The sequence below is a fragment of the Cydia strobilella genome, chromosome 17 (assembly GCF_947568885.1).
Source record: "Cydia strobilella chromosome 17, ilCydStro3.1, whole genome shotgun sequence".
NCBI lineage: Eukaryota > Metazoa > Arthropoda > Insecta > Lepidoptera > Tortricidae > Cydia > Cydia strobilella.
The window spans coordinates 27,283-41,279 of record NC_086057.1 but is presented as its reverse complement, the minus strand read 5'-3'; the positions used below and the strand labels follow the sequence as shown (position 1 = coordinate 41,279).

The 13,997-nt window shown below is 37.8% G+C and overlaps 1 protein-coding gene across 1 annotated transcript; it reads left to right on the top strand.

Moving 5' to 3' along the window:
- Positions 1-5,541: 5,541 nt before the first annotated feature.
- LOC134749137 (alpha-tocopherol transfer protein-like) lies at positions 5,542-13,718 on the top strand. The gene is made up of 5 exons (XM_063684041.1): positions 5,542-5,727; positions 5,866-5,960; positions 10,966-11,110; positions 12,183-12,376; positions 13,387-13,718. The coding sequence occupies exons 1-5, from the start codon at positions 5,580-5,582 to the stop codon at positions 13,684-13,686; spliced, it is 882 nt and encodes a 293-aa protein (XP_063540111.1). The 5' UTR covers positions 5,542-5,579; the 3' UTR covers positions 13,687-13,718.
- Positions 13,719-13,997: the final 279 nt, after the last annotated feature.

The following is a 13,997-nucleotide window of genomic DNA, read 5'->3' as shown; positions in this document are numbered from 1 at the left end:
TTCCTTCATTTTCCGCTAATGAGACCCTTAAGCAGCTGCGATAAGCGAGCAGTGAATTTTTTTTTAAATTAGTTTCTTTATACAATAATATATGATGTCGATATGTGCTAGAAACGAGGAAAACGGGTGATGGTTTCTTTTCTTTTTTTTATGCTTATATTATACTAGCTTGTCTTCGTCTGCGTGGAATTAGTTCCAGCAGTTAGAGCAAGTATAGCGCCTGGATAAAATCTAATGTCAATAATTTTAAACATAATAAGCTTAATTGCTATTATTGCTAACACCAATTAACAGGCAATTCATTAATTTTCTCATTTCCACCCCCCTTTTCACCCTCTTTAGGGATGACTTCCGACATAAAAACCATCCTACTTACACTACCGCTCAAAAGTATTTAGGCACCCGCAATTTTCAGCATAGGTACAATTGTATACAAAAATTATTTTCAAAATCATACTGTTCGATCGCAGGCAAATGACTCTCTTACATGACGTTGGATTGAATTTTTATTGGGTGGAGCCGTGGTCATAACAGTAGTTGTGAGCGGTATTTATAATGAAATTCGACAGCCGGTAAAAGCTGAGGATGCGGATGAGGGTATTCAACTATTCACCTGCGATCGGCGATGTATCGCCGCGGCGCGGTCTGACTGGCGCCTCTGTTTTTAGCACCAACCACACACATCTAATCAGCCTGTTCTGTTAAGTACAAACATTCGTTAATGTGTTGTTATGTTATTCAGACCAGTCTGTGCCTAGTTTCCCTTCTGCAATGCTGCAAAATGCCGGGACAACGCGAGGAAAATGATGATGGCATTAAATTTTTTCCAATTTTTTATTCAAATTTCAGGATCATTTATACAAACAAATATTACATGCTATTACTAAACAGAATATTGACCATGTTCGATTCCCGGTTATGTATGAGAGTTTAAAAAAATAGTTTGAATGTCATTATTATTAAATCTAAAATCGACGCCATGGTTTCAAGAACAGATTTCGCTATCTCTCATAGTTTCTACCTTCTCCATACTGACCCATTTGGATTGATCACCCTGTATATTACTATGTGTAGGCTAGATAAGACTCAAATAAATGATGAAGGTATCCAGGTAAGGTAAGATATCCAGATAACGGATCTACTATATAGTAATGAAACAAAACTGCTCAAATTCTGACATCACGTCACGAACACAAACACATACTTATTTCAACTTCATTCCAACAAAACACGAGGCGTTATCCTCGCGCCGCGCCGCTTGTATCGTATTTTACCTAATTGAATGGCAACTATTTTTCGACAATGCTCTCGCTTCCTCCTTCTTTGTAAGAGCACGCTGTAAACAAATGGCATAAATATGAATTACTCAATATGTGGTGTGTGTAATGTTGTTACTGTCAAGGTAACATTGCTGATTCAGCTTGAAGTCACTAGCGCCTCCAGTTCGGGCGGAGCGGTTCAGGCGGTGGTGTGATCGGCATTTAGTATTTACTAGGCAATCTAACTAATCTAATCAGACGCAACAGCGATCTAGTGTGTGTGAGAGTGCTACCTATGGTGTGTGGATAAAAGTTTTACTTCGTAAGTAAGTACTCATTTTAATTCGCTTATCCTGGCCGGCCGCTCATAGTAAAAACTGCCCTGGGCTAAAAATGTAAGCTTCTTGATTACGGGTGTTGACTTATCATAAAATAAAATAAATAAAATGAAATTTAATCAAAATTAGTATTAAAAATTAAAAACAATAAAGAAGATTTTGAAGATTTGAGATTTAAAATATTCGCTTTCAACCTACCTAAGTAATAACTAACTTTGATTTCTTTGTATTCTTTATAAGATGCAATTGGTTTCAGCCAGAAGAGTTTTTGAAAAATCGTAGCGCTTTTTAAGGTCATTTGAGATATGAATAGCAATTTTGAGGCCTTTCTCTACGAACTTCATAGATTCGAAACCTGATTAAAACAACTTTCAAATTTTTAATTTGTAGTAGTGGGTATCGCTCGCAGACGTTTCTGCTTCATAAAAATTAGTATAAACAACTTTCGCTCGATAGGAAAGAAATCACGAAGCTAGGTCAAAAACGCACGATTCTTTTTTTTTTACTATTTTTGCACAAAAGCTATTGACATGAAAATTGCTTCTAAAAATGCGTAATTTTATTTTTTATTAAACTAATGATTCGCTCTTTTTTCGATAGCGTTTTTTTGTTAAAATAAACTAAAAATATAAATATAAATTTAAAAACCGGCCAAGTGCGAGTCGGACCCACGCACGAAGGGTTCCGTACCATCAGTAATCAGTAATCAGTAATTTATTGCTTTCATAGGTACAATAAGGTCTTACATTAAAATGGTGATCTAGCTATGAACCCTGTAGGGCACTGCAAATTGAGCACGTATATAACTTAATACTATAATATTACATAATATATCCCATATATATAAATTTAACATCATGAGAGGGGGGAGGCCTTTGCCCAGCATTGGGACACATTAGGCTCACACATGAACACAACATTACACGTAACATTCATAAGATCACAACATAACATTAATGAGATCTTTAGATTTCTATTATATGTTATATCTTCTATCACGAAAAAAAAACGGCAAAAAATCACTTTTGTTGTATGGGATGTTCCCCACTTAAATGATTATTTTATTCTGTTTTTAGTATTTGTTGTTATAGCGGCAACAGACACACATCATCTGTGAAAATTTCAACTCTCTAGCTATCACGGGTCATGAGATACAGCCTGGTGACAGACGGACAGACAGACAGACAAACAGACAGACAGACAGACGGACAGACAGACAGACACCGAAGTCTTAGTAATAGGGTCCCGTTTTTACCCTTTGGGTACGGAACCCTAAAAACAATGATATCTGCGATCCCGCTCACGGCTCAGTGCTCAGCCACATGTTTGGAGAAGGACCTGAACTCACGGCGTCTTAATTAAATATTGCTTCATAAAATTTTTTTGGCTTATATATTATTCTTCCTTTGAATAAACTTTATAAATAGTTACCATATAAAGCACAGCCAAAATTCAAATTAGCACCCTGCAGTAGGCGGAAATTATCACATGTGACATGGCTCTACTAGGGTTCGTCTCAACTCTCACACCACTGTTCACGTGTTTACAATATTGCGATTGCTCACCCTGCCCTGCCCTGCCCTGCCCTGCAGCAGTACCCGTTTTTCTTCTTGGGTATTGACATTATAGGAAATGTTTTTACACAATTAAATGTATATTGACCATAGCTAAGGCCCCTTGTTTGTTTTTTTAAATTATTATAAGAGTTCGGAGGTTGTAAAAATTGGTCTAGAATTTGCTTATCGTAAAAAAAACAATCAAACGAAGGGACAAAGCTATATTTAGTTAATAAACATATGATTTTATAAAAATATGTTCTAATTCTAAAACATCAGTATCTATGGGGCTAAAGAGGGAAATGGGGCTACATTTGTATGGAGAACGGTTGTCCCCTTTCGTCTTAAATGAATAATTATAAAACAAATGCTATAGCAAAGTATAGCATGATCGAGGGCAGCGAGAGCGAGTGTTACACTCTGCTATGCTCCTACTGCTACCAGAGCAGCTAACACCCCAGCTAGGGCTGCAAGATGCCGGCGCGGCGTGGTGGCCAATTCTAACTTACATTTGACATCAAAATATCTAAATGATGCTATTTATTTAACGCTCTTAAGTACTTGTCCTTACTTGTAACCACATTTTCAGTTTACGTATCATTTCGCTCACCGTACTTGTCCTTAGGTACTTGTATTTAGGCCTTTAGGGGCTTAAACAACCACCTCCTTAGTATTTGTATGACATCTATTTCAGTTTATCATATTTAAGTTATTAAGCCCATCACAGACGGAGCGATAATATATCGGCAGATACCGACAGATACGGCATATCTTTTACGTACTATTTGACAGGGCCCCCACACGAAGCTGTAATATATACTTCGGGAACTGTCGATATCCTATCGCAAGGCATCTGCAGATGCCTTAAGATGCCTTGCGATGTATCGGTCGGTATATTTTGTCTCTCTCACAATGTAGGTGCTAGACAGGGAGCGATATATATTTTGGTATCGTTGCGTGTGTGGTGCTTTAGCGATACTCGCAGATATCTGTCGGTATCTGTCGGTATCTGCCAGTATCTGCCAATATATTATCGTCTGTGACGAGCTTTACCTTTACCGTAAAACTACCAGATGTGAAGTGTAACGTAACTTTGATTTGATGGTACAGTCAGCTGCAGAGAAAAGGACCCTTCCTGCATAGAAATTATTTGTATGCAGTAAGGGTAGGTACTTTTTCTCTGCAGCGGACTGTAGGTACCTAATAGTAGCGCTTAAGATAAGATAAGATAAGATACATTTATTGATAAAATTGTACAAATTTTACGCGTCAATTCAGCCATACTATAATATACCATACTATGTCAACCATATAATTATAATAAATTTATACTACATTACAATATACAATTTGTGTTCGTAGTTCTATTGATAAAGTTCATTATTACAATTATTATATCTATATCTCAGTTTTTTATCTAATGTCAGGGCTTATTACACTTCCTTAAAATAAATTCATTCACACTGTAGCAACACAGGTCAAGCATCATTTATTTAATCTTATTGTAAAATATTTTATCGCTCGCCGAGGTAATTATGTCACTAGGTAGGGTATTATTTATATTCATATTTATATTTATATTTATTTATTGCATCCATGGTACACAGGTGTTACATATATAATAGTTTCACACGGGCCCTGGTAGGGCAAGGCAATTATCTTAAATCTAAAGATTAATTTATATATGTACAATATATTTGACAGTGTCTTATTTAACTTTTAATAATTTCATAGTTGTATTATATAATATATAGTTATTTCTAAAGTCCATAACTGATTTTATTTTACCAAAATTTATAAAATTAAAATTAAATATACAATAATAATATACATGCTTAAAACGATTGTAAGTTTATGTCAAAAATATCGATACCTATATAAATAATAATAATATTATAGATCTTGACACCTAGGACAGCGAGTGACTTTCGAGCTTTAGCGAGTCTGCGGTGCGGGACAAGTAGCAGGTGTGCACCACGGGTATTTTGACACTGACCGCGCGTTGTGTATTGTTTAAGATTAGACCTCACGTGTTGGCAGGCCATCAATATGAAGATACAATTAAGGCAGTTAGAATTTTATGCTGCTTAAATAATGCTTGGGCTGGATGATCGTAGGGCTTACCAGATATAATTCTAAGAGCACGCTTCTGAAGTTTAAACGGTCTGTCACAGTCTGCTGACGTACCCCATAGTTCGACACCTTGGGTTAAGATTGAGTGAAAGTACCCGAAATAGGCAGAACGTTATTATTATTACTCACGAGAATGACGTAAAACTTAATAAATGTATGAGTCCGTCGTCAAACTCGTGGTAGCCGTAGGTATAGCCCTAATTTGCGAACTTTGGTATTCGCGGTAGGCCCTCAGACAGTTTGCTAACGTATCATTTTACGTTTCACAGGATTGAAGCCAGCTGTACAGCAACATGCTCGACCGGTTCATCGACCTGTGCTACGAAGCCGATCTCGACACGTCCGAGCACCCGGAACTGCTGGAGCTGGCGCGTGAGCTGGTCGACGAGGACCCTGACTCCAGGCCCGCGGCCATTCAGGAGCTCCGGAACATGATATACGGTGAGATCATCTTCATCATCATTTTAGCTTCCTGCCGCCCGCTCTCTTCGTGTACGGCACTTCTTCCGGTCCCATGACCGGACTATATTAATCCAATTATCATTGAAGATTTAAAATCTGGTGTTGTTTGTTTTGCAGAGCGTGGTGAGTGCTCGCCGCGGCGCATGGACGACGCGTTCCTACTCAAGTTCCTGCGCACTCGCCGTTTCGTCGTGCGCCGCGCGCACAGACACGTAACTATCATATCACCATGACATTGCCATGCCGACTACTAATCCGACTTAAATGTTCCATTTTATATATATAGGTATATAATCATCCGACAATCAACAATGATAATTGCCATGCAGGTAGCTTTTACTATTAAGTAATAATAATATGTATTAAATACTAAATAGACATAAAAAAAAATTGCAGTCCCTTTTTGAACCAGTACAGCTAGATTTCGGCACGAAAGGTGGGTGCGAGACTAATAGTAAGCCTTCCTGGCCTCAAGCGTCCCTCCCTATTCGGTTTGGAGGTTTAGGAATTCGCAAAATATCCGGTGTGGCTTCCTCAGCCGTTTTGGCGTCCACTTATAGCACATCTGGTCTCATATAGTAAATATCTTAGGTAAGGGCTTTGCCCATAAATGCTTTTAAAATTGCTTGCGCAGAAAAACAATTTCCAGACAACCCAAATTCACAAAGGAGTTGGGATAATGTTTACTGTGAATTAATAATAATTCGTTCGTCTATGAGCCGACGCCGGCAACGTTATTTTGTCTTGAGAAACATATATACTTACTTTTATTTACAAAAATACTCTTGTGATCGATACTATTATTACTTAACTTAAAAAATAACTTCGGTATTGTAAGGAAACCCAATAATTATTATGTCAACTATACAGCAAAGAGGATATTATAGGATAGAGGCGATAGAGGGGTACTGTCATAGATACCTATCTATTTTTGGTCATAGATGGTCATAGTAAAGTAGCCACAGTAAATTCACTGCCATCTATCGACACACGATTAAAACTAAAAATGAAGATGTATATAAATACCATAAAATGTATTATATCTATATATGGGTAAATGATTTTTTTATTTGCATTAATAATTTTCATATGATTTTGACCCATGTTCTTTCACTGATTTGCTTGAAAATTGTTAAATAACAAACGAAACCGTCAACGCCATCTATTCGAGAGTAGGCAAAAAGTAGTGGCCCCATCTGTTCGTGAATCAAATTTTCTTGATATTCGAGGCACGTTTTTTCCTTAGACCATAGAGTAACTTATACTAGAGCGGTACTGTCATAGTAAATTTTGTAACCCCAGTAAATTCACTGCCATCTGTCGACACACTTTAAAACTAAAAATGAATATTTATAAAAATACGATAAAATGTATTTAAATATGGATAAATGATTTTTTTATTTGCATTAATTATTTTTATATGATTTTAACCCATGTTCTTTCACTGGTATGCGTTAAAATTATAAATAACAAACGAAACAGTCAACGCCCTCTATACGAGTGTAGGCCAAAACTAGTGGCGCCATCTGATCGAGAATCAAATTTTCTTGATTTTCGAGGCACGTTTTTTCCTTAGACTGTATCCATCTATTACGGAATTATATCTATCTTTGCTTAGACTGTATCCATCTATATACAGCCACATACACTACACTACTACTAGCGCCATCTACCGAGGCGTAGTAGACCTAGACCCGTCTCCAACGCACATAATAGTCAAAAAAAAGATAAGTTTTTAACAACACACTAATCCTGAATAATTCAGAGCTAATTACTACGTAACGGTTATGAGCACTTTTATTTATTTATTTATGATAAGGAGAACCAACAGCTATACACTTACAATAAACAACAAGATTAAAACAGGAAGCCAATTACAGGAACTCACAGGTAGTTACAAAGTATTCAATTTTAAACTAATGCTAGCACTTACGCACACACACATGCGTACAAAAAGGAGAAGAAAAAAAAAAGCATACCTAATTGAAAATTTATGGCAATAGAAGCCTTACAATAATCCTAAGTTTTAAACACTTAGTTCATTAGCCCCTCTAGGGGCTTCTAGTTATAGTTAGTTATTCTAATAACAACAGAGGTCTCAGAGTTCAAGATGAAAACAAACAAAAGTAAAATTACTCCGATTCAAATGAAGTTACAGAATACATATATAGTGACAAGGCGCTAATACACTAAGTTGACACGTTGTACGGAGACAACGTAAAAATTAAAGCAGAACACGAGCACTAGCAACCTCTAGCAGCGAGCGGCAAACAACAAGAAGTACATCCACTGGGCAGTAGATGCCGCTAGCGTTACCTATTCAAAAAAAAATATCTTGATATCCGGTATTCCTAACCAAATAAATAATTTCTGATTTCATGTTTCCTGGCAATAGAACCCAAAACCAAATTTTACATCCGGAAAATAATAGAATTATTTAAGTATGTTACTTAAATAAAATTAATTCTTAAGGAAATTGTACAGGGTACCACAATTCATTAATTTTAATTTATTTCTATTGCTACAATTCATACTCAAGAGACTTTTAGTTACAATACAACTATTTGACCTAGAAGGCACCAAATGGTTTGCAATATATGCAAGAGTCTGGCACTGATTCGCTTCACACGACACGAGTTGGACTATGAGCTGGCGCTGGCGCTGGCAGCGATATTTTAGTGATAAACAAGTATCTTGTGGTCGACGCTATTATTTAGTTTAGTACTACGATTGTATAATCTCAAATTAAATTTTGAATTGTGTATTTTGAGCTAGAAACACAAACTACTAGCGCCATCTACCGAGGTGTAGATCTAAGGCTGTCCCAAACGCCCATAAAAGTCAAAAAAGATTGGAAATTCAAATGTTAAACACTAATTCCAAAGATAGATATAACTCCGTAATAGATGGATACAGTCTAAGGAAAAAACGTGCCTCGAAAATCAAGAAAATTTGATTCTCGTTCAGAGGGCGCCACTAGTTTTGGCCTACAGTCGTATAGATGGCGTTGACGGTTTCGTTTGTTATTTAACAATTTTAACGCATATCAGTGAAAGAACATGGGGTCAAAATCAACAAAATAATTAATGCAAATAAAAAAACATTTATCCATATTTAAATACATTTTATCGTATTTTTACAAATCTTCAATTTTAGTTTTAAAGTGTGTCGACAGATGGCAGTGAATTTACTGGGGTTATAAAATTTACTATGACAGTACCGCTCTAGTATGTTACTCTATGCTTCAAAATCACGAGCGCGCGCCGGAACTGTAAGATATACATCCGCTGGGCAGTGGTAGGTACCTATTCAAACTTAGATACTTATTCATAATTAAAACATAAATATTTCCCCTCTTGAGTCTACGCACAAAGAGAGCGATTATATTTATTTTTGTGGTGGGAGCCTGGGAGGGCGCGGCGGGAACGGGAACATTAAAAGCATGCAAAAAATAAGAGCACGTAAGTATAACGGGTTAGGGAGGTATTCCACCTTTACAATATCATGGTCCAATGTGTATTTGCGTCTCACATTTTACTTAATGAGAGAGTGAGACGCAATGCACATTGAAACAAGAAATATTGGACAGGTGTAATACCACCCTTAGCACTGATTCACTAGCAGTCTAGCACGTTATTATTTCGCGGATGAGCAAACTTAATATTTAGCCTCCTTGGGCTTACCGTGGGACTTAGTCAATCTGTTTAAGAATGTCCTATAATATTTATTTATTTATTATTATCTCAACTATACAGGCAGAACTACACTACTAGCGCCATCTACCGATGGGTAGAGCTAAAGGGTGTCTCCAACGCCCATAAAAGCCAAAAATATTAGAAATCTAAATGTAAGACACTAATTCTGGATATACATAGCAATATTGAATTTTTATTTTGTATGTTTTTGGTATTAAACTGATATTTAATAGGATTATGCTTACTAGGTAAGGGTTTTTGTAGGTATCCAGTCTGACATGTAAATTAGAGTGACGAATAAAATGACTATTATTATTGCTAGGGGAAGTAGTATATATTACCAAATATTACGCTAATGACAATTATTGTGCGGCAAAACACCACCAAACACGAGCACTGGCGACCTCTAGCAGCGAGCGGCGGAAGTACTATAAGTACATCCGCTGGGCAGTAGATGCCGCTAGGAACCTATTCAAAATTAGATATTGTACGAGTAAATAATATAAGTACATTAGAAAATTCTAGTTAGCCTCTCCGCTTAAATAAAACAAGCTTTCATTCAACTTCCGCTACGTTATATTTATGTTATGTAGATATGCTACATATTATAAATAAAATAAAGCAATAAGGTTTTCTCAATAAATTATTCTTATTCTTATTCTAATAAAAAAATCTCAAATTGTATTGAATTATACTTATTTATTCTATAGTTTAATTTCACAATTATTTTACAGTAAGTACATTTTATACATTACAACAAAAAATTACTCTTACTCAAACCAAAGAGGATATAATAAGATAGAGCGGTATTGTCATAGTAGATTTTGTAACCACAGTAAATTCACTGCCATCTATCGACACACTTTAAAACTAAAAATGAAGATTTATAAAAATACGATAAAATGTGTTTAAATATGGATAAATGTTTTTTTTTATTTGCATTAATTATTGTTATGATTTTGTCCCATGTTTTTCACTGATACGTATGCGTTAAAATTGTTAAATAACAAACGAAACCGTCAACGCCATCTATACGACAGTAGGCCAAAGCTAGTAGCGCCCTCTGATCGAGAATCAAATTTTCTTGATTTTCGAGGCACGTTTTTTCCTTAGACTGTATCCATCTATTACGGAGTTATATCTATCTTAGATATTATAGAGCGGTACTGTCATAGTAAATTTTGTAACTACAGTAAATTCACTGCCATCTATCGACACACTTTAAAACTAAAAATGAAGATTTATAAAAATTTGATAAAATGTATTTAATGCCCCCCCGATGCAAAGGTGTCCACCACGCTCGCCGCGTTGCCACGTTGAACCGCGATATACAATCTTTGCATCAGGAAGGACCCAGAGCGAGGATCAAAACCTCTCTCCCGCATGCGTCTCCCCACTTCCCCGAAAAACGCCTTGGCCTCCGCACACCAGCACCCCGTAATTTCAACGGCAAGAGGGACAAATAAATAGTTATTTAAATAATTAGATTATATATAGACAAAGATAATGTACTTATCGGCAGTTGGTGCGGTACTGCAACTTCCTGGAGCAATACCCTTACTTGTACCGAGACGTGGACTTGTGGTCGCTGGCGAAGGTGAAGTGCGCCTACGAGGCCGCTATGCTCGACCCGCCCGGCGTTGGCCGCCTGCTCATCGCCCGCTTCGGTGAGTACTAGTACAGTACAGTTCACCGACAAGTGACGACCTCGTAGACTATAGTCGGTCGGTATTTGACCCTGCCTGCGAAGTAGGAGGTCCCGGGTTCGAATCCCGGCAAGTGCATTTATTTGTGTGTTTAACACGAATATTTGTTCCTTAGTTATGGATGTTTTCTATGTTTCTAACTATGTATTTATCTATATATCGTCGCCAACTAGTGCCCATAACTAGTACAAGCTATACTTAGTTTGGGACTAGGTCAATCTGAGTAAGATTGATTGTCCCCAATTTGTCCCCAATCATTTATTTGTTTAACTTGTACAGATATAAGGTTCACCGATGGTAACTTAAAACTGTTGCATTACTAATCAAGGGCTTTAAACTCAAGCTGAATGTCCTGGTGTAAATCATTTCATTTTGTTGGGCGAAATATTGACCATGAATGCGTTTAGCATCTGTACCGGTGATTGTCTTGGAAGTAACTCAAAAGCTGCTTTGAAGGGAATACAATATTCCACCTACTTTTAAAGAGAATCTGAAGAAAGAGACGAAATTAAATGAAATTACTTAGATGGGATATGAAGCTTAAGTCAAAGGTCAACTATCATACTGGTACTCATTCATCGTAACCAGCCGAAAATGTCCTGTCCTGAACAAAGGACCTCATGGAATTAATCAAATGTTCAACGGAACACTCATTTAGTCTACTTACGCGTCGTCTACTCATTGCATATGCGCAGTCCAGAACACTAACAATCTAAACACATTATATGATACACAACACAGAAGAAATCTATTTAGTTGATGTTATCACAAGGAATATTTACATTGGAGGATTGTTTGTTCAAACACACTGATCGTACCTATCGAAATCGGAAAAAAAAATTTTTTTTCTCTTATAAGGATTAAAGCAGTTCGTGATCATATGTAGAAATAAAATAAAAAAATTTCGAATAAAAAAATGGTGTGGCCGAGTTCCTGAAAATTATCCTTCGGAAAAATGTTTAGTAAACAAATGCATAGTGATTTTAATATTTTCTGTTATAAGTAGATAGATAATTCTGATTTGTTTCTCCAGGTACATGGGACCCCGACGACTTCCCCGTGGAGGACCTAGTGCGCGCCGCGCTGGCCTTCATGGAGAGCGGTCTGCGCTCGCCGCGCACACAGGTGCTGGGCGGCACCGCCATCTTCGACCTCGAGGGCATCACCATGAAGCACATCGCCACGCTCACGCCCACCGTGGCCTACCAGATCGTCTGTCTGACCGGGGTGAGCATTCAACCTTCATGGAGATGGGGCTGCAGGGCTGCACCGCCATCTTCGATCTCGAGGGCATCACCTGCCCTGCCTTCAAATCGTCTGTCTGACCGGAGTATGCGTTAAACCCTTGAGTTCCTTCCACTGACGCGATATCGGGTCAGTAATGCCAACAAATTTAAAACCTCAAAGTGGTTTTTAGTCTGGCAAAATTAGATCCCTGGGACTAAAGGACTCAAATATACTTGCACGTTGGTGCGCTATAAAAGAGTGGTTACACCGGTTGCACGGTTATAGGTAGACTTCAATTCGACGAATTTGCGGACTAAGTGGTCTCACTTCTTACTTTCCACCCAGACAGAATGAAAATAAGTTTTTGACAAAAATTAAATTTTTGGTAGGTATCTACAAGCTTTTCTCGCTGACTGTACTTTTCTTACCACAGGCAACTAATACTCATCGAGACAATTCTAAAATCCCCAATCACAATTATATAGGTTGCGTTGTTTCATCACAGAGTTCCTATAGCCACCTCCTGTCCCCATCATCAGATCAGCTCGATGGTAACATAATATTGCATTGTCACCTGATTTCTGATGCAAATTTTCAGCTTAATCGGAAATCGGGAAGTGGGTCAAGTTTAGGTTCCAAGATTTGACTCACACTAATAACTAACAAACAACAAACTTACATGGCAGGGCAGGGTTTACAAACAAGCCAAGTTATATAAAAGCTTGTAATAATAAAGCCATATACATGAATATAATCTAACCATCAATAAAACTTCAGTACAGATGTACCTAGTGCATAATTGTATTCCATCGTATCCTCTCGGAAACGTACGAACGTATCTTGCTATTTCAGTCAGTCTCGGCACAAAAAGTACTGAGGTTGACTGAAGTAGCATGACAAATACAAACGTTTCCGAGAAAATCTATGGAAAACAATTCTGAACTACATTTGTACATATTATTCGTCCTAGACTTTATTTCCATTTTCATCAATGACATAGTGGTTTCCAGTACGCGCTCCCCGGCATCATGCACGGCTGCCACATCATCAACTACAACTGGCTGCTGAACACGTTCTTCTTCCTCTTCAAGCGCTTCATCAGCAGGAAGGCCTGGGCCAACATCCACTTCCACGGCAGCGACCTGGAGTCGCTGCAGCGGCACGTCCCGCGCGAGTGCCTGCCGCCGCGCTACGGCGGCACCTGCCGGCTGCACACCGACTTCGAGACGGCCTTAAACAAGATCAAGCAGTACAGAGACGAGGCGTTTGATCGCGAGATGAAGGAGTTTGGGTGGTTGATGAAGGAGTGATGTGTAGGGGACCTTATTAGTCTTGTTTTGGTGGTTCATTCATTTTGACGGTCCATGTATTGTGTACGGTTCGTGTTGATTTCTCGGTCTAAGCTTTAGCAAAAAGCAGTCATTGTGTTTGATGTGTGTTTTGCATGATTAATATAACGATAGTTTAGGAAGTCCGATGCCAGTATTAATGGTGACCGCCAGGACATGACTACGCACCGCCTTTAAACATCAGTGAACTAAGTAGTATAAAATCGGGTTTCTTGTTGCTAACAGAGATCCTGCAAAGGTACCTATTAAGGCCTTGGCACACCTACCAGGTG